This window comes from Sturnus vulgaris, chromosome 25 (genome assembly GCF_052056855.1).
Source record: "Sturnus vulgaris isolate bStuVul1 chromosome 25, bStuVul1.hap1, whole genome shotgun sequence".
Classification (NCBI taxonomy): domain Eukaryota; kingdom Metazoa; phylum Chordata; class Aves; order Passeriformes; family Sturnidae; genus Sturnus; species Sturnus vulgaris.
Genome location: NC_142267.1, coordinates 7,476,655 through 7,497,711, shown reverse-complemented (window position 1 = coordinate 7,497,711; position 21,057 = coordinate 7,476,655). Strand labels below are relative to the sequence as shown.

The following is a 21,057-nucleotide window of genomic DNA, read 5'->3' as shown; positions in this document are numbered from 1 at the left end:
AGCCCTGAGTGGGGTGGGTGCTGTGGGACCCCAGGGCCCCCTGGCAGTTTCGGGCCAATCCCTCACTGCCAAGCGTTGCCGAAGTCTCTCCGAGCAGAGCCGGAGCCGAGTGTGCCCGAAGCTACGCCCGCGCCGACACCGAGGGATACCGAAGATCGCCGAGAAGCTCCGGAGAGATACGAGCGGGGCGAGAATCCCTCTTCCGAGCCCCTCCGAAGCTTCGCGAATTGTCTCGTGGCCCCGTCCTCCGGAAATAGCCGAAGTTTTCCGAGCGAGGGGGTCACGGGAGGTGCTGGGCTGAGCGAGGAGGGGGAGCAGGGCAGGGCGCTTGCGCCCGCGAAAGCCTCTCCGTAAGAACCCGAGATTTGCCGAGCGGCACTGGCTTACGAGCGATTCCGGAAAGAGCCGAAGGTTGCCGATCAGCTGTGGGCCGAGCGACTCCGGAAAGAGCCGAAGGTCGCCGATCGGCTCTGGGCCGAGCGGCTCCGGAGCGGCCCGAAGGCGCCCGAGCGCCCGCCCGGCCGGACAGCTGGAGGCGGCCGCAGCGCCATGTTTGATGCTCCGCTACTCCAGTGAGGAAAATCCGCCGGCATCGCCCCCGAGCCGCCGCCGCGAACGGCTCCGCTGCCCCCGGCGAGGGCGACCGCGACCCCCCGCCGCCGCCGGCTCATGAGCAGCGCGGCCTGAGCCGCCCCCCCTTCCCTCCCTCCCCTCCCTCCCTCCCTCCCTCCCCGCCGGCCCCTCTCCCGAGCCCTCCGGGAGGCGCGTTGTCACGGAGACCGGCGCCGGTGCCGGCCCGCCGCGCTGCCCCGGCTCTCCCCCGGCCCACTCCGCGGCTCCCCCCGGCCCCGCTCCCCGCCGCGGGGTGGTGGCTGCGCTTGGCCATGAGTTTACCGCAGAAGGCGGCTTTGAAACCCGGCGCGGCGGCGGCGGGGACCGGCCCCGGGAGCGGGGCGGCGGCGGGGCCGCCTCCCCCCTCGGCTCCCCCTCACCCGGCGCCGGCGCCTCACCCCAACATCAGGGCCTTGCCGCCACAGCCGCCCCAGCAGTATCCTTTGCCCTGGGGGTTCAGGGTGACACCCCTTCCCCACGGCGAGTGGAGCCGGGGGGGTGAGGGCTGCGGGGACCCCCAGGCCTGGGGGCGGTGGGGGGCGAGAGGTCGTGGGGCCTCCCAGATCGGGGGAGGGTTGGGGATCGCGGGGTCCCCCAGAGCCGGGCGGGTCTGAGGTGGGGGGTTATTTTGAGGGGTTCCCGGCTCTTTTTTGTGTGTCTGTTTGTGTGTGGGGCCCGCTGCAAAGGGGGGCTGCACCTGCTGGGATGGTGCAGGGAAAGGGGACTGTCCGTCTCCCCAGTGGGCTGGTTTGGAGGTTTAGCCCTTTCTGGGGCTTCCCTTTCCCCCCTCCGCCAAAGCAGCGGTGACCCCAAGGGTAAACTTTTAATTATAAATCCTTCTTCAGTTTTGCTTCTGGTCCTGCCCAGGTAAGTGCTTTGGTTTTGTTGTTTTTCCAGGCGAATTTAAAACCAGGGGTTTTTTTTATTTACAGCTGAGGACGATTTTCATGTGATTTATTTAATTTTATTTAATTTTTCCTACTTGGTTGGTGAGAATAAATCTCAGGTGGAACGTTTCACTGAGCAGCTTTCCCTGCCAGGCCACGCGTGATGGGGAGAAGGAGGAGGCTCCTACTCCCCAAAATTCTCCCACCAAAGCAGCCGCTGCTACAAAGAGAGGCCGGCGGGGGCTGCGAGTGTTTTTTAAAGGTCTTCGGTTCTGTGCTGCGAGTAGGCCCCGAGTCAGGAGGGAAATACTGCAGGGATCAGCAGGAAAGTGCCTGCTGGCCTGAGGTTTTGTTTCCAGCGTCCGACAGCATCCCGTGGCAAATTGACTCTTCTCTTCCCCCCCGCGCTGGAGTTTTGGGGGGAGTGTGAAGTGAAAAACACACTTTGTGAAATATCTCCGTGTTATGTTGTCCGGGAACGGTGCAGGGACGGTCGGGAGTATTTTCCTATTAATGTTTGGCAGTGTGTTGGATTTTAAAGTGGAAGTGCAGAGTTGTTTTCGTGTCCAGGGCTGTGCTCTCAGAACTGTGTTCCCTGTGTGTGAGCATTTTCTTGCTCTCACTTTCATTTTGGAGGTGGGAAAACCCTGCCTTTCTATAATCAGTTTAGGTCCATTGTTTCCTTGAGCTTCCGGCGAGAATCACCCCTGCCATGACAACAAATTAATTTCTTAAATCATGAGACTGTTGACGTTACAGATTTGTTTGGGTCAAGTGAAAACCCCTGGACGTTCTCTTTGTTGGCTGATTTTTGCCTGATTTGTGGTATTCTGTAACTCCAATTGGTGCTTTAGGAATAAAAAAAGTGGAAAGGTGCCATCAGTAGAGTCAGCGGGGTGGTGGTAAGTAAAACTGTTGCTCAAGGAAAATTTGCTTCAGTTTTGAGGGATGTGCCAAGTGTTGGAGCGGGAATGCCGGCCACCGTGCACAGTCTGTGCCCAGCTGATCTTCCCAGCAAGGTGCTGGTTTGTCTGGGAAGGGGCTTTTTTATCGGGGAACGTGGCACTTGGATGCCTTGACAGTTGAAGGCTGAAGTTTGCCTGGCTCTGGGGCTGTGCTGGGCTTTCCAAAGCACTTTATTCCCTGGAGTGCTTCTCCGGGTGACTCTGAGGGGGAGCCTGGAGGTTCGGATGAGGGACTATGCTGTTGTGGTTGCTGCTTTTCGTGACTGTTGCATGAAGCACACGAGGGATGAAGTTTGGGTTTACTCTGAACACAGCCTGAAAACAAAAGGGCTTGGAAAGCCTGGGGAAGCTCCTGGAGGAGCTGGGGCTGCTGTGGCAGTGTGTTCCGTCCTGAGGACCCACCTGGAGCAGGAGGGCCAGAGGGAGGGAGCAGTGTTAGATGGATCTGACAAGTTGGTGTTATAAAAGTGGGGAGGTTAAAGTGACATAGTTTCATTTTTATTTCTAGACATGCCTGTTTTGAAAACATGTTTGACTGGTATCTCTTCTTAACTCTTAAACTACTGATCTATGCTTGGAATATATACAAACGCTTTGTTTTTGGTGCTTATTCAGGTGCCCTGGCTGGTTTTATTCTCCACCAAAACCTGTGTTTGATTATAAACAAAAACTGCTACCTCTCAGTGGTGCTCTGAGTGAGGCTCGGGGAGCAGAGTTCATCCCTGATTTACTGGAGTGCAGGGGTCATCTGAGTTCAGCCTTATTTTTAGCCCTCTTCGGTTTCTTTTTCTTCTCTGTGTTTTGATACAACCGTTGAGCCACTGTTACCTCACAGTAGATAAAAGAGTTGCAGGTTTCTCTGACTTGAGCTTTTTAAACCAAAGCAGTTTCTTAATAGTGAACTTTGTAACTTTGGAAATACCTGTGGTTTCAGACTTAATATATCATGAAATTAAACAATATCTGTGTAATTGGAAAAAAATAAGAATTGTGTGAGAGAGAAGTGCATGTAACGAGGCATGAGGGAGGGAGAATTAAAATACAGGGGAAAGGAATTTTTTTAGAAAAGAATATTTTTTTAGAGACAATGTGGAAAGTGATGGACATGCAGAGCAGAAATGTCTGGATGTGAGATTCATTATGTTTCATGATAAATAGGGAGTTATTGGTGCTACTCTAAGACAGGACAGACTTGTGAGGAATTTCCTTAATACAGTGGCCTCAAGAAGTTAAATTTCCTGTGTAAAAGTAAGTTGGGGTAAATTTGTGGCTGTGGTAGTGGTGAGTACTCAGCCAAACCTGATTTCAGGCAGAAATTGTGCTCAAAAGTTGTCAGTATGGATAAATCCTTCAGTTGGTGTCTGACCCTTATTTGGGTAGAAAGGACAAACGAGAGTGAAGTGACACACAGAAGGGATATTATAAAAAGTAAATCCCAATCTGTCGTGCTTGGCTTTGACTCCCAGACTGCCTCTGCAGGAGTAGGTCCAGTGAAGTCTGGAGTGAGACTTATTCCATAAAAAGGTACAGTAACAAAGGTGCTGCAAGGACCCGGTGGGCCTTTATGTTTTTACCTCAGTGGTACTTCTGACACGTGTTGCCTTCCACTCTGTTCCTTACTTCCCACTTAGGAATGAAGTAATTTTTTTGTATGTGTTACATTAAGTTGTTTTTTCAAAAGTCCCTGTGCTGTGAATAAATCGGATAAATTGTGGATCAATATTATCAGGTCACCAGCTTCTTCCCAGCCTAGACATGGGCAAACATTGGCCTGTAAGGGACGGCCAGGTTGATGGATGGCACATGGGGTGAGGTCCCAGCTGCTGGTTAATGTGATGCTGTTCAGTCAGAGCCAAATCAGAGCTGTCTGCAGCTCAGGTCTGCTGTTGGTAGGGTTTTGTTTTCTTTTCCCAGCTTCCTTACATTTGGAGGGAGTTCCTGGTTGTTGATGTGCAGGCACCAGTAAGCTTGACTTTATCTCTGTGGGATTCCTTGTGGGATTGAGCATCTCTGAAAAATTGGGTGTTCCTCAGGCTGTTGCAGGTTGTGGCAGGCTCAGGGTGGGTGTCAATAGACCGTTACTAATTTTTTTTTTCTCTTCTTCCTTCTTGTTAATTCCATTTCCGAGAAGCAGAAAAGAAGGATCAGTGTTTGGAGGACTGATCTCTGCGTGAATTCCATCGTTGCTGTGCAAGGAAACATGTTTGCTAATGTTGCCTCAGTAATTTAGTTGTAGTTTTTCCTGCATTGTTCAGCTAACTGTGCTGTAGTCCCTTTCAGGAAGTCCTGTGCTGATTCCTGCTGTGTTGGGTGGCATCTTCTGGATGCAAGAAGCTTTCCCAAAACCCAGGAGGACAGCAAGAAATACAGGATGGCATTCAGGAATGTTTGAGGCTGTGTGAGAAGTCGGGGTGAGTTCCTGGCAGTGCTTGCCCAGTTTTGGGATGCAGGCCAGGCCAGATTAGGCCTGCCTTAGAGATCTGGTTAAATCTAAATTCTTGAGGAGGATTTGGGTGCGTGGGGTTCTCTCCTCTCTCTCCATGAACAAAGAGTTGAGCTGGAGGAGAAAGTGCCCAATAATTTCTCCCAGAAGAGAATCTGCAGCGTGCACTGAAGACTTGGGGTCTCTGGGTTGCCGTGTTCCCCTCTGGAAGTTTGGAGTCAATGCTATCTTCCCTCCCTTACTTCCATGTTGAGTGGTGTTTTCCCAGACTATGTGAGGGAGCAGCTCTGTGCTCTCTAGGGTTTGTCTGTTGACATCTGTCTGATGACTTTGAAGTTGAGGACAAGGCATTTGGAAGCTGCTTGGGCACAAAAGTCAGCTTTGAAGAACATGGCCGTGGCTCTCTTGTGAGGCACTCCCAGTGCAGCTTTGCCATTGGCCAGAGCACAGCTGGGCATCCTTTTCCAGGTGCCAGTGGCAGCCTCGTGTGAGGAACGTGTCGGGAGCGTCAGGGTTGCGAAAGGGAAGGCGTGGTGAGAGGTGGCAAGGAGGGACCAGGCTGAGAGCAGAGGTATCCCTTGCTCTCTGTGTTTCTGACTTGAGGAGAGAAAGTTCTTGGCTGGCTGGAGGGAAGGGGGCAGAGATGTTGCCTGAGAGGTGTTTGTCTTTACAAGTGTTGAAGCTGTGGAAATCAAACATCTTGGGAGGGTTGGAGCAGAAGAGCTCGGAAAAGAGACTTTCCCTGCTGCTCCATGGTGGTGGCTCCTCTGCAGGGGAGGAACGGGCATGGGTTGGGGAGCATGTTGCCAAAAAATTAAGTGCCTTAGGCCCTCTCTGCCATCTCCCCTGTTGCTGTTTCCCACCTTGGCACATCTTTCTTTCAAGCAGCAATAACTTTAATTCATTTAATGACAAAAGCTCATCATGTTAGAGTGCAGATATGTCACTTTACCAGCTTTGTAAGATTTTTGTGGTGAAATCTCTTGGAGAAAACCATTCTAAAAATGTGATTTCAAGTGGCTTATTTTCTTCTCGCATCCAAGGACATGGTTGTGTATGTTCTGTGGCAGAAGTGTGTGGAGAAGGTTACTTTGTCCATTTAAATATATTTGTATTTAATGAGCAACTCTGACTTGGGAGCAGAGTTTGTGTAAGAAGTTGTTGAGAGAGTAACAGGAGACTCAGGACAAGTAACTTCCCTTTTAGATGTTGGGATGTAGAAGGACTTTTATCTTTGTGTGAATGGATTTTGTCCATAGTTTTCAGGCTGAAAGGCTTTTCTGTGTCATTAGCAAACATTGGGATGTGTTGAACTGGTGCATTTGCTCCACTTTTGTTTAGTAGTAGGAGTTAGCAGTGGTCTTCCTTTAGAAGGCAGAGGTAACCTGTATTTTCTTTTTCTCCTAATCCAGCAATTTCAGGGCTAGTCAGCTGTCAAGTTTAGTTGTGTGTAAATCCGCTAATATGATTAGAGTTGCTGGAATTTTTACTCTGGGGAATTACAGATGGGTAGTATCACTGTTTTACAGGCATTGCATTGCTTTGGTAGGAAACTTTATCTGTGACTTGGATGTGGTTGCTGGCAATTGCAAAAGCTTTTCTGGAATGAATGGGGAAGAGAAAACTGGTGTTTGTTCCAAGGCATGAACATGTGAGGGGAGGAGTCGTGTGCCCTGTAGTCTGGAGGAACCAGGGGAACTAATTTTTCTTCTTGTTTTTTTAAGGGAATACAGTTGATGAGACTCTCAGGGTGCAGTGTTTTACACTTGCTGCAATTTCAAGCACTTCTCTGGACAGCTTTCCTTCCCAAACCCTGGACTCTGTTTTTCCTCCTGAATAGGAGCTGATGATGTGGAATGGCTGGAAGAAGAAAAAAGAATGTGTTCTTAAAAAAGAAAAGGATCAAAGGGAGAAGAGCAAAATCAGGTTTTAGGCAAGGAAATTTTCTGGTGCATGTTATTCCTCTGGTTTATTCTTTACCTTTGGAAGGTGTCCCAGGGCACGCTCCCTCTTTTTGGAATAGGTGATGGCACGCTGTTGCTGATGGGACTTGAGTCAAATTGCTCCTGGGCATGTAACTAGGTTAATGGGACAGCATGATTATTTTTTTTTCTTTCCTGAAAGGAAAATTACATGCTCTGTATTTCGATTGTACCTGAGGAGTTGTTTTTACCTTTGTTTGCTGCGTAGTTGAGGTGGAGAGAAAAGGACGTTTCCCCACACTGAGATCATATCAGGTTTAAATCAATTCTGCCACCAAAAGTAAGATGTTTCGGTTGTTGGTTGTAACAACTTTGTGTTTCCTTTATCTTTATGAGAGTTAAAATATTTCTAGAGCTTTAGATAGGCTTGAAAAAAAAGACAAGTGGCTTCCAGAAAGCGTGTCTTGGAAATAAAACTTATCCTGTCCTCGACCGATTCCAGTAGCTCTCTCTAAGTCTGTTGGTGGAGTGTTGAAATGGGTTAGGACTTGTCGAGGTGCAGCGAGCAGCTGCTCCTTTCCAAGTGCTTGAGCTCAGCAGGAATGAGGCTCCCATGCTTTGGGGTAAGAGTATCTGCACAGGAATAGCTGTAAAAGTTGGAAGTGCAAAGAACATCCCAGATTTTAGCAGGGGAGGGGACTGAATATGGTGGGAACAGAAATTTCCCTGCCAGTCTTGGAGTTTGCCCTTCTTGCTGTGAAAACACCAAGCAAGAAGGAATTAATGCAGTTAAAGGTCTTAAATAATACAGATTTTCCTAAGTTTGGAAAGCTTTTGAGAGCTTATACATACGTTTTGGAAGCTTAATAAACGTTGCATGGCTGCTCTGTTTGGGGTTGCCAGGTGATGATTGTGTGTTTGGTTTGATTTACACGTGAGGGTGTCTGTGAGTTACTCAGAGTAGTCAGGAATCTGATTGCAATGTTTGTGTCACTGGTGATGTGTGAAAATCCATTTGAGCTTTGCTAATGGTGGTCTGAAAACTGATTTCCCTTTTATGTGTTATAAGTAAGTCGTAGAAGTTACTGTGCTTTGAAACTGACTTTTTCTGGGCTAATTTTGTTCTCTTGTCAAAAGGCAAAAACAAGAGAAGTCTAGTCTTTCAGACCAAGCAGGAGGCTCTTCCTATGTGCATCAAAGGGAAAGACTGTTTTAGTGATGCTATTTCAGCTTTGTTTTTTTTAGTCAGCTGTTGTCTTGAGAAGGCTCCTAAGCATCCTGAGGAAAGGACCTTTAAAAAAAAAAGTGCATTTCTACTGAGTGGTGAGACCCAGCCCTTCTCTCCTGGGGTTGCCACAAGATCTTCCACAGAACTGTCAGGTCTGATGTGAAATTCAGGCTGAAATCTGGCCTGAAAACTTTCTGGAAGTCTTGAATTCCCGTTTGGGGTGATGTACAGGCTCCACACTGGGCACTTGGTTTTGCAACGTGCAGCTGAATCATTGGGCTGACTCTATATATTATATCTGAAAGGGAACTCAGCGGAGTTGTCGTAGCTGAGGGTGAGCAACCTATGCCACTTAATTGGGGGGAATTCAAGAACTGAAACAAACAAAAAAACCCATTTAAATGCCTGTTCATTGTGACTTTTAATGTGAAATTCATGGTGCACCTTGAACTCTGGGGTGTGCTGGAAAGGGGATTTCATCCGCTTTAGCATGGCAAGGCTTGTATGGAAGGTGCTTTTGGATGTAGTATTTCTTCAGCTGGTAAGATATCTTGAGTTACACTTCCTGTATAATGTAAAACTAGCTTTAATTTGTGTCACCCTTTTTTCACTAGTGTTCATACTAGTTATAAATACTTTTCACTGGACAGTCTCTCTCCAAATATTCAGTTTTTCTGGGCTCTGTGTTTCGTATTTTAGAGTTGTGAATGCAAATACTTCAGCTGTCAACCGGTCCAACTTGAGTTTTATGTTTTCCTTCAGTGTTGTGTTTTAAAGTCGATTTCAAAGGGCCTTTATGTCTGTCTCTTCAAAAAGAAAAAAAGATCTAATTTTTGCTGATATGCAAATATCACAAAGCCTAAGTTTTGATGAGTTTAAGCTGTTTGCTTTAATTTTGTTGATTACATTTCCAAAACACTTTCTTCATTCTGAAAATGCAAATAAATTCCTTTCCATTTTGGAAAGTATTGGTTGTGAGCACTACGTTTAACTTGAAATGATTCCCATTTCACCCCAAACAACCCCATCTCATGGCAGTGGCCATGGCAGTGGTACCTGGCATTCACCAAAACAATTGGCCCTTGGCACAGTCCCCTCCCTGCCTTGCTGCAGCCAAAGCACACTTCATCCGCTCAGGCTGATGTTAGGATCATTAAATAAATGAATTAATTGTACTGTCACCAAATTCCCATCCTGGCAGCTGAAGAACATGAGAGTTTTATAGCCAGGACCTCTGTCCAGAATGACTTGTTGAATGTCCAGGATGTCAGGAGTGGAAACAGTCAGCAAAACGCTTTCTGGTGAAATGTGTGAGCCTTACAGTGAGTTATGGTGTGGAGCACTGTAAAAGCTTAAATTACCAGACATCTGATCATCCAGGATGAGTATTCATGAACCTGGAAAGGACGTGGAGAAAGGAGCTGGAGCACAGCAATAAAACAAGGGAGCAGGACAGAACAGAGAGTGGGGAGAGCTGCTTCTCTATTGTCAGGTCTGCTCTGTCCGGTTTGAAAGGAGTTTTGGGGGGAAGAATGCAGCCAGGCTTGGAAGTGTTAAAAGCAGGGATAACTTTTGGTCTCCATCAGGGAGTCTGAGGTCTCACTGGTTGAGTTAAAACTCCTAAAGGTCACTGATGCTTTGAAAGCTCTTGTAGGAGACTGCTGAACTTCCACCAGTGGGAGGAGAAGGTTGCAAATATTCCCTCAAAGGAGGAGAATTCACTCCTCAGGATTGGATTGCTTTTTCTTATGATCCAGCTCCATCCTTGCTTTTATGATACTGTGCTTAAGTGGTGTTTCTGCTTAGGAATGGGGGACAGAAGATCCACATCTGTATCATCCACATTGGCTGCGAGTGGGTCTGAAATGTTTCTGGATTCAGCCAGTTTGGTGAACCAAATTACACTGCAATGATAATGTCAGAGGTGCCAGGGATAACCAGCAATGTTTGATTTGGTCCATTCCTATTCTGCAGTGTTCCAAAACATCAGCATTTAAAGGAAAAAATACTTATTCTTCCCTTCCTCCCATACACAATGTTTGTCTTAACTATGGTTAATTTGAAAAAAGCCTGCTAAAATAGCACTGGTCACCAGCACAGTCCTCAGAGCTTCCCTGTCCATGCTTAAGGTGGTGATGGCACTCGTGGCCATGGTGGTGGTGAAATCCAAGTGTCTGAGCAGTGTTCGTAGGTGGAAAGTTCAGTCTTAAAGCCCTGCTATGACTGTGGAGATGCTGCAGTCTGAAGTCAGCACAGCTGGGGTTAATGCTCATCAGAAGAGGAACCGTGGTGCATGGTTGTCCTCTTGATGCAGATCGGCCTCAGCAACCAGGCAGGGACAGATCGTGAAGTTCTCTTTTCTTTCCCATCTGGGATAGTGCATCAGGTACATCCTCACTGACTTCTACCTGTGTGTTGGTTCAGCTGTGTGGCATCACTTCAGAGAGCACTGCAGCAGCTGCAGCCTTCCCTCTGTGTTTTATCCCTGTTCATGGCCTGAATCTGTAGAATCCCAGAATGGTTCTGGTTGGAAGGGACCCTAGAGCTCATTCTGTTCCACACCCTGCCATGGACAGGGATACCTTCCACTAGACCAGGTTGCTTCAAGCCCCATCTGACCTGGCCTTGGATCCAACAGGGAGAGCCAATGGAAGTAAACCAGGATTTCTTTTAGTGGGAAATGCTCAGAGACTAATTTACTGCTCATCTTCAGACTCTGGTGGGGTGAATATATCGTTGCTGTTACTCTTTCTTGGATTCCCCTGCACAGGTGTGTGTGAAGTGGGCACCTGAGATTCCTTATGAGGGGAAATTAGAGGTGCAGAGGCTTGAACTGAGGAGACTCAGGGCTCCTGTCCTACCTACAGCCCTCCGTGAACTTTGGGTTTTGTGCAGCAGTTTAAGATGTGTTGCACTGCTCTCCCTGGATTCCAGCTTTCCCAGGATTCCATTTTGTATGACACAGAATTCTAACTCGGGGGAAGTCATAAGCTCCGCATGTGGCGAGAAGGTAGGATTTCATTTCATTTTGATAAACTGCTGAAATAAAGATTATGGGCTGAAAACCACGAGAAGTTACAGAATTGGGAATGGAAATGAGCATCAGCACTGCAGAGAATCATCCTTCTGGAATTCCTTGCTCAGTTGACGGGAGGACCATCACTCTGGGTGACAACACTGCTGTCACCACAACAGAGTGACCAGCAGAGCATTGCATTTCCCCATGAGGTCACAGCGTGAAGTACTGGAGACACCGCAGGAAACACAGCTGAGTGAATGAGATGGTAAAATACCAGACTGTTTGATATTCCTGCTTATCATACAGATGGACAACCTGGCTCAGAAATACATGGATGCTGCTGCAGGGTCCCCAACCCCCAGGACACAAGCAGAGGCTGTCCCTGTGGAGCAGAAACGTGGGGGATAAAGCCTGGCAAGCTGGAGGGGTTTATTTGTGATTTTAGGGCACAGAGTGTGAGGGGCAGTTCTGTGTTAATGGCATGCACAGGAAGGGAAAAGTCAGCTGGATTTTAGTACTTCACAGAAATTCAGACTCCTGGGTGAAAATTGCCATGAATGAGCCCTGGGGTGCTTGTGTCTGGATGGGAACTTTCTTCTCTGGTGGTGTAACAACGTACTCCAGCTGCAGTAACTGCTGATGCCGCAGGGAAGCCAGAGATGGGAGGTTTTACTTTGTGAATTCAGCATGAGGGGAAGGTAGGCTCTCATACCCACACCGAAGTTTATTTCAGGCTGTAAGCTGAATAAGGGCTGGTTAAAAGCTTGGGAATCTTTCTCTGTGATGAGATCCTTTTCCTCCTGCTCTGCCTTCCTCTTTTTAGTTATGTCACCTGGCCCTGTCTGCTTTGGCTCTTGCAGTTTTAATGCTCTTACTTGGTTATGTGTGTGCAGGGCAAACTTGGTATAGAAATAACTCTGTGTGTGTTAAGTAACCGCTCTGAAGGAAACAAGCCCCAAACAATCCCAATTTTCTCTTCCTGGTGGGGCTGTTGGGACTGGAGTGTGTTTCCTGCTCAGTGGCCTGTGCTGCGGTGGCAGTGGCTCCACACTTTCCAACCCAGACCCAGAATGTGTTTATCAGGTTGCCTCACGGATGAGGGATGAGCAGGTCAGAGCCTCTCCCTGAGCTGCTGTCAGGTCAGAAACTGCTGTTTCAGCTGCTAGTCAGGAGACTGCTACACTGAATTTGGGGACCTTTGTTTTCGTTGGATTGTGGTTCAGTTTGCGTGAGATAATGCCTGGTTTGGCTGTTTGATATAAATTGTTTTAAGCTCAATGATTGAAATTCAGGAGTATTTGAAATTAACGGTTGTATCTACAGCTGCATTGCAGAATGGGAAAGGTGGAGGATGGGTGGGGCTTCAGCTGTGTTGTGTGTTCTGTGGCATTTTATTAAAAAACTTCTTTTTTTCTGCCAGACTAAATGTGCTCAAGCATCTGATGCAGTCAGAAGTGCAGAGAACAGCTGAAGAACCATTCCTGTTCCTTTTGGAACAGACCAAAGCCAAAGTTACTCCAGAAAGGAGTAGGCTGGTATGTGTGTTTGGCCAGACAGGAGATCAAAGCCTTGTTCTCCCTGGTTGTCTTGTCCCAGTCACTCCTTGTCATCTCCATCAAGCCAGTTTGCTCACAGTCTTGTTTTGGATATTTTTACGGCATTTACCAGGAGGTTTGCTCAGTCTTAGCCTTCCTTAGCTACTGTTCAATGTGAGACTACTACTTTTACTTTTTTTTTCTGCTTGAAAATTCAATAAATGAAACAATCATCACAAGTTCTGGCTCTGACATTCCCTCATGTCAGATTTGCCCCTGTCCCTCTTGCCTCTTCCTTGGCCACTGCCTGGGAATTTCGTGTGTGTGATGTTTTTCTTTTAATGCACATCTCCTATTATAGATTCCTGTTTTTCCCTTATTTCTTGAACAATGTAGTTTCTTCACTCTGAAGACTCCTTCTCATTCTCTGGGAGCAATGGTTCTGACCACCATCTGGGATGAGCATCTTCCGTTTTCCCCAGAGATGGTTGAAATTTGGTTTGTTGGTGGCTTTGCTTGAAAAAGTGACCCAGGAATTTTTCCTAGTACATCTCTTTTTCTCCCAACTCTTCTGCAATCTCCAGAGAAGCCATGTCTGCCCCTGGATCCCTGGAAGTGTCCAAGGCCAGGCTGGATGGGACTTGGAGCAACCTGGGAAATGGAAGGTGTCCCTGCACATGGCAGAGGTTAGAATGAGCTTCAGGGTTGCTTCCCCCCAAACCATTCTGGGATTCCGTGGTTCCATTCACTTCCATGTTTAACTCTTTCAAGCAAGGATCATTTTCCTGTGGCAGGTCAGGGAGGACTTTTGAGCTGCCAGGCTGGGGATGGGTGTGGTTGGCTTTGTAGGGGGTGTTATCAGCTGGGGCAGAAATGCCTTCCTGAGCAGCTGGAAGGTTTTTGGCAGCCCCTTTGCATTCCATGGCCTCCAGAGGGAGGTTTGCAGTGTGCAGAGGTGCCTTCATGCATGCTTTAGGGGTCTGGGAGCTGGCGTGCCTTTTCCTTGCTGAATTGTTCCGTATATAAGTACGGTTTTTAACACTTACCAAATGCTTGGAAGCCAAAGGCTGCTCTAGGAGAACTTCATCAAGGAAAGCTGAAGAAGTGTAAAGATACGTCTCTGTTATGTAGTGGATTTATTTTCCCTTCTGTTGTAGTTAATCGCAAAAATAAATGCGGTTAAAAGTATCCAAAGGACTTTTCTCTTTGCTGCGCCATGCTGCAAAATGCCTTGTTCAGAATGCTTTCTTTCCTCTGAATTTGGAACCTTTTTTAAATGCTGAAGGGCATTTTTGAGACTTTGTTTTAACTTTGTTTTATATTGTGCTTATATGAAACAGAAAATAAAAAAACCCTAGTGCTTTGCCAAGTATTTTTTGAAAGAACAAGCTTTGTGGATAATAATTTTCATGTTCTACCTGCTCCTTGGTGTGTTCAGATGGTGGAAGAATCTTCTCTCCCTTGAGAAAGGCTTTGAGAGATTAACCTTAAGGTAGTTACTTGAGGCAAGTTGATTGAGAAATATACTGAACGTTAGATTTAATCAAGATTGAGTAATGGAGTTAGAATTGACTTGGAATGCAGTTATTTTTAGGTGGAGATTGGGAAGTGCTGCTCCCCAGGTTGTCCATACCATGGCTCTGAAGGCAGACTGATCCAAATGCTGTTGGACAGAGTGGATCTGCTCCAGTTTGGTACTGGCAGCTTCATCCTGTTAACGCATCCTGTAGTAAACATGTAGTGAAAAAGCTTGGCAAATCAGAGCAAGGGGATTCCACTGCAGCACTGAGGGTTGTCACCCAAAATACAGCTCAGATATATCAATAAAAACATTGAGCTGGTATTGATGGAGAGAATTCACCTCCTTTTGTATTTGGCTTCCTCCCAAGGGGCAGTGGAGGCACAGCTCTGATCTTTTCTCTGTGAGCAGGGACAGGACTGTGGGAACGGCTGGAGCTATGTCAGGGGAGGGTTTAGATTGGAGATCGGGGACAGGTTCTTCCCCCAGAGGGGGCTGGGCACTGCCCAGGCAATGGGCTTGGCCCTGAGGCTTGCCAGAGCTCCAGGAGCGTTTGGACAGGGTGGGATTGAGGTGTCTGTGCAGGGCCCTTTTGGGTCCCTCCAGCTCAGGATGTTCCATGATTCTCAGAAACATTTGGTAAGGTACTAAACCTCACCTTTTGATCACTTAGTGAGCTCTGCCCTCGTTGCCACTGGTGTCAGTGTGAGGTGCTGAACTTTTTGCCTGTGTTGGTTTTTTCATTGGGTCCCTCAAGGGACGCAGGTCTTGTCCAGCTCGAGGCCTTGGCCCTCTCTGTGGTGTGCTGCAGAGCTGTCCTTTGTCATCCTGCAGGGGATGTCTGAGGTTCTGTGGAACTGAGGTTCGACTGGGTATTGTATTTTCTCTTCCTTAAAGGTGAGAACAAAGCTGATTCTTTGCTGTAACTTTCTATCTTCACCTCAGGAAATCAGGAAGTTTATCTGGATTAAAGCCTAAGAGACAGTGATAGACCAGGAGGGGTGGCAACAACTCTGGGGAGTAACATCCCTGCCCCTGGCAGGGGATTGGGACTGGATGGTCTTTAAGGTTCCTCCCAACCCAAATCAGTCTGTGGTTCTGTGAAACAGCTGAGGCTGTTTGCTGTTCCAGAGAAGCCAGGTTGCAGAAGGATTGAGTGGAAGAAAGTGGGGTCACTTGCATGGGAGGTGAATGAATCAGGATTATTTTAAAGGAGCTTCCTCACTTTCTTGACACATCCTGACTGCAGAGAGAATCAGAGCAGCTGTCTTGCTAAATTCCTCTTTGATACAAGGGGATTGTGACAAAACAGTCTTGCTAGGGACCGACAAGTAAAGATCAGCTGCAGGTGTTGCATAATATTGTCATTTTGGTTGTGTCGAGTAATAATATCGATTTCCCTTTGCAGCCTTTGGTGTCAGTGGGCAGAAAAGGCCAAAGCTCGCATAGATCATCACATGGTGCCCTCAAGCAAGGAGCTGTTCATCTGTCAGCTGGAATTGTGACTTTTTTCTGCATTATTCCCTGGCTGGGCTTGTCTTTGCTATACCAAGGATGTCCATTTGTAGGTTTGGGTTTCTGGGTCAGTGTAATCACAGGGTGGGAGTGGTCAGAGAAGTTACCCATGAGAGAAAGTCTCTGGAGAGGCCTCAGGTGTGCTGCCTGTTGTAAGCATTAGGAGCAGGTAGGATCAGAGGACAGGCTTTCATTTCCATGGGGAAAGAACAGTTTCTGGCATCACTTTGCATGGTCCCAGGGGACAGGACAATATTTTAACATCATCCTAGTCTCAGAGTTACCTTGGGCAGCTGTGAAATGGGGTGAAATCAGTGAACAGAGATTGTAGTGTCTCTATACCCAAAGCATGCATCACCCTCTTTGCAGTTTACCACTCAGTTAAAGCAAAGAATGTAACTAGGAAACCTCTACAGATGATGTTTTGAAGAAGCTCATTTGGTTGACACGTTTTGCTTGTGTTGCTTGTCCCTTTAAGCCTGTTCATACCGGCTGCAATATTTGTACTGAAAGTAGGGAAGAGCCCCACAGTTGGGATTTAAATCCACCTGCTTAGTGGCTTCTACACTTGGAGCTCTTCTAGTGGCCCTAATAACCTTAATGAGGTTTTTGTGTGTTTTTTCTTAGGTCTTAATTGTGTTCCACATGAATTTTCAGGTATAAGCCGCATCTTGGAACTATTCTTGGAACTATGTGCCATGTATTAGCATATTTGAGAACTGCTTTTTTTTCCCTTGGTTGTTATATTAACTTTTATCATAGATTGATTTTTAAATGCTGGCATTTCATAATTGCATCTCAAAACGTGTTATCTGGACTGTACAAAGCAGAATTAAGTAGAACAAATACATATTGCTTTATCTAGAAACAGGGTGTACTTTGCTGCAGATTATTGATGTTCTCTTATCTATGGTGCTAACACTAAAGCTTTGGAGTAAGGAGTTGTTATTTGATGCTGTGTGGTGCATGTTGTGATTTGAAATATAAATAAATACAACTGACTCTCTGGGTTTGTTCTCAATGACCAGCACAGCAGCTCTACCTTAGGAAGGTGAAAAGGACTTTCCTATTTATATTGCATCGCTGTTCATCATGCTGGAGTTGCCAGTGGAAGCCCAAGTCATTGCCTATCAGCAATAGGTGTTTGAGGGACTTTTTCTTTCTTTGTTCTCTATTTCCACATTTCTTTAGACTTTAGTTTCAAGCTTGTGTATTGTAGCAGCTGCTGCCTTCACAGGAGTTTTGAGTGCATAAAGAATTACCTGATTTCATGCCAGAACATCATGGAATATCCTGAGTTTGAAGGGACTTACAAGGATCATCAAGTCCAACTCCTGCAAGGCAACCACAGGAATCAGTTATACCTCAAGGATAACTTTCTTTTTTTTTCTCTGCTTTTTTATTCTTTCACACCTTTGAGGGTGTTCTGGTAATTGGACTTGAGAGTATTGGATCTGACAAAAAAAAAAAAAAAAGGGAAAAATAAAAGATGTGCTGCAAGAGCAGCTGTAAATTCCCACTTCAGCAGCTGCCACGGGTCCATGACTGTTCACTGTGCAAGGGACTTGGTTTGTAAGTTCCTTTTTCCCCTCTTTACAAGCTGCTTACTCTATATTGCTATTCCCCACCTGTGAGGAAACAAAGGAGGCAAAAAATATTCCTGCAGTAGAGGAGAGAGTGGCAGGAGTGTGTGTGTGTGACCGTGTGTGTGTGCCTGAAATGCCTCTTTGTGTTGCCAGGAGTGTATTTGGATAGGTCTCCAGGCTTAGTCCCTCCAAGTGGATTTCCCCGTGGATGCCTGAAGAACAGTAACTTTTTTTGCACAGCTGGCTGTGTTTAATGAGACCTCCCTTCATTTTCCAGTGAAGCAACAGATCAGCACCTCTAAAAAGATCTTTATCTCAATGGTAAAGAGCAGAAATCTTTTCTGTATTGAAAAATCCCAAAAGGAAATGGTAACCTGTGTGAGCTGGGCCCGTGTGAATGGGCTGTCAATCAGTTTAATTAAAACTCTGGTTATGGCGGGGTTTTCCTCCTTTTTAGTTCAGCTACAACACAGGGAGAAGCAAGTTTTTATCTTTACAAGCTGTTCTTGCAGAAGTTGTTGCTGTGATTGCAATTAAGAAACCGTTGTGTTTTAGGCAAAAATAAATTAGCTTACTTCTTTGTATAAATAAATATCTTGCCCCTTGGCCATCTCCAAAAATAGATGCGGAGTCCCTGAAAGTGAAGCGTTTAAATGCAGCATATGGATTAGCTCATGGGGTGGTGCAAAAGGACAGGATTTAGCCAGTTTTGCCTTTTGTGTAGTTATCCCAAATCAGGCTGCTGAAGGAAAAGGGAGCCAGTTTCCTTTGAGTCAGTGTGTGTGTCCGGTGTGTGGAGCATGCAGGAGCTCCCTGCTTAGGGCAAGATAATTGAGTGATCCTGGTGCAGAGAGTTGGATAAATATTAAAGCAGTGGAAATAGACACTTTGTTGGTTTTGCTCACTTAAATGTTTCTTTTGTACATAGGTGAGACTCTGCAGAAATCTCTTCCTAGAGTCTGTGTTTGTGTCAAAACCTTGGCTCTTGCTGAAGCACAGAGGGTTCAAACTTTGCATTTTGCCCAAAGGCACCCACGTGCAACAAGAGCCCAGTTTGGGAGAGAAGAGCAGCCCAGCATGAATTAATGGCTTTGGGTTTTTACAGTACAGTGTTTGTGTTCCATGGGGCATATGGGCTACAAAAAGGTCCGTGATGGCCATATCTTCCACCACGTGGATGATTTTGCCTCATTGATCTTCCTGGTGCTGGTGGCTGTGTGGCTGAGGCGAGGACTGTGTGTACCCTTCTTTCAACATCTGGGAGGAGAAACGTGCCCAGCAAGCATCAGACCCTTGGAGGTGGTGCTCACGTTTATCACTGCGTTTCAGACTGGTGGTTGCACATGTCCATGTTTAAATGAGACACTAGTACCACTAGGACCCTCCTCCTTTGATCATTTCTTGATATTTTGATTTGCTCTTGAGCTCTCCTGAGTTTTACGGTAGCACTAAGAACACGAGGAAGGGGGTGTTAGTTTTGTTTGGTGGAGTCAGTACCGAATGTGTTTTCTCCTAAACTGTGAAAGGCTGGGTGCTTTTAGCATGGTGGGGAATGATGTTGAAATGAGGAGCAGGTCTCTAAATGTAAAGGACTTGGAGAACGAACACAAACATTCCCTCAGTCCCAGGAGTGGAACAATAGCTCATTGTTGGGAGGAAGGGATTGCAGAAAAGCCAGCAGACTCAGGGGGTTCTTTCCTGTAGCTTACTATTACTATATTGCACTTGGAGACTTTTTGGGGACTAATGTCCAGTTCCTGGAATGTGTGTCCCTTGGTCGCAGAAGATTGGGTGCGAGCAGAGCATGTCCTCAATGGGCACAATGCTCGGGTTACTGGCGCTTGGAGCGCTGCTCTCTGTCCCTGTGAGTCTCTGCTCTGCCTCGCAGCTGAGGAGACATCCCCTAAAGAGGCAGGACTCTTCTTCCTCCCACCCTCACTTTCTTTCTGCTGTCTATGGGCCGCTGAATGGGTTTGCATTGACCAGAGAGACAAAGGAGCCTTTCAGGCTCTGCCTTTGGCCACAGCCACTGCGCTCTGGGCTTTTGTTAATGTGCTCAGTCCCCCCCTTTCTCTCCGGCAGCCTCACGCTCATTGTTAATGCAGCTCCCGAGCAGCACTGATAGTTCTGAATTCATTTTGTTTGCTCAGTTCGCAGGAAAAGTTGCAAAAAGCTGCGGAGACAACATGTTGCCTCTTAGATTCTCCGCAGAGTATTTTCTTTTATGCCTTTCGCGGGGAAAAGTTGATTGTGTAAACAGATCCTGGCAAATGCGTGCCGGAGCGGAGCGTGGCCGGGCAGCGGCAGCGCCTGCGCGTGGAGCCCGGCTCCTTGTTCCAGTGCCTGGGAACGCTAACTGGCTTTCCCCACCCCGCTGGATTAGGCTCCATGTTGTCCTGTTTATTTTGTTATTGCATTAGGCAGCTGAAGACGTAAGCGCTTATTAAAACAGCTGCTCTGCTAAGTGGCAGCGCCAAGTCGGGGGGTGCTGTGCAACAGTTGGGAACTTGCTCGGCATCACCCCAGACTGACTCTGTTGTGTGAGGGGGTTGTGATTTTAATGGCTCTGAGGCTTGAAGATCCATAGTCTTAAATAAATTAAACCACCTTCAGATAGATAGAGCAACATGGAGATGGAAGATGGGAGTATCTCCTAGGTCAGTACTTCCTACCAGTGCATAGATATGACCAAAAGCAAAGCTACTTTTCCAATTCCATGTTAATAAACCTGAAAGATGCTCTCTAATCGTTATGAAACACCACTGTGGAATTAATTCCTGAAAATAAACTGTTAGGAAGCAGCTGATAGGAGCACTGGTGCATAGCAGGCATGCAAAAATGAATCTAAATGCTGCTGGGGGTGAGGATGGAGGGGGAATGGTTGTTTCTTATCCTGAAGGCGGGCAGGTTTTGGAGAGATTGTGCCCCAAAATCAGATGCACTGTTGGGTGAAACAAACTGTGAGAACAGGACAGGGTTGAGTTTGATAGTGCAAATAAGCTAGTGTCAGCAATTGACAGACGACCACAAAGGCTGCTGCAGGATGCAAAGCACCTTGGTGCAGCTGTTTTTTCTAGAAGCAGTTGGATTTTTGGTATTCTGAACCAATTTGTAATAGCATGTAAAGCTGTGTCATCTTTGGTTACCATTGCCCTGACTGGAACACGAATTGTGGAGTTAGGAGAAGTGAGGCTGTATCTCTGCACCTTTTAAAGGACAGCAGAACCCTCCATAGTGAATATGTGGCAACGGGGAGAAAAACAGCATTCAGACATATGGAGGGGCCTGAGCGAGTCACAGAAGAAATCCTTGTCAAGAGAGCATGACTGAGGTTTTTTTCACCAAATAGAGAATGACTTAAACTTCTCAATAGATGGCTGCTGAGCGTACACTTTCAAGCTGGAAAAAGTAACCCCAGACATGACTGCTCATCACTCCCCCTCAGCCAGCTTGTGCCTCACTGATAGAAAGTACCCATGCTTGTGTGTGCTTATTTTTAAGGACTTGAAGATCCATAATCTTAAATAAATTAAACCAACTTCAGACAGATACAGCAGCATGGGGATGGAAGGTGGGAGAAACCCCTGGGTTGGTGTTTCTTTGCTACCTGTCTGGAGGGATGTGGATCTGTCTGATTGCAGCGTACTCCATCCTGGAGTAAACTCTCCATCCCTGGAAGTGTCCAAGGCCAGGTGGGATGGGGCTTGGAGCAGGCTGGGATGGTGGAAGCTGTCCCTGCCCATGGCAGGGGTGGAATGAGCTTTAAGAGCCCTTCCAATCCACACCATTGTGGGATTCTGTGACCAAAAAAGGCACTAATATTTCA

General features: G+C 46.9%; 1 protein-coding gene across 9 annotated transcripts in view; it reads left to right on the top strand.

Moving 5' to 3' along the window:
- The first annotated feature begins 869 nt into the window (after nucleotides 1-869).
- The window catches only part of EIF4G3 (eukaryotic translation initiation factor 4 gamma 3), a 148,803-nt gene continuing 128,615 nt past the window's right edge, over nucleotides 870-21,057 (top strand). For 4 of the 9 annotated variants that reach the window (XM_088178873.1, XM_088178874.1, XM_088178865.1 and 1 more), the window contains exon 1: nucleotides 870-1,048. In XM_088178873.1, the coding sequence (XP_088034999.1) occupies nucleotides 885-1,048 (164 nt within the window). In that variant the 5' untranslated portion in view covers nucleotides 870-884. Of the gene's footprint in view, nucleotides 1,049-1,641; nucleotides 4,876-21,057 lie in introns of those variants that run through there. The other 5 variants (XM_088178875.1, XM_088178876.1, XM_088178877.1 and 2 more) reach the window with 5 other exon arrangements.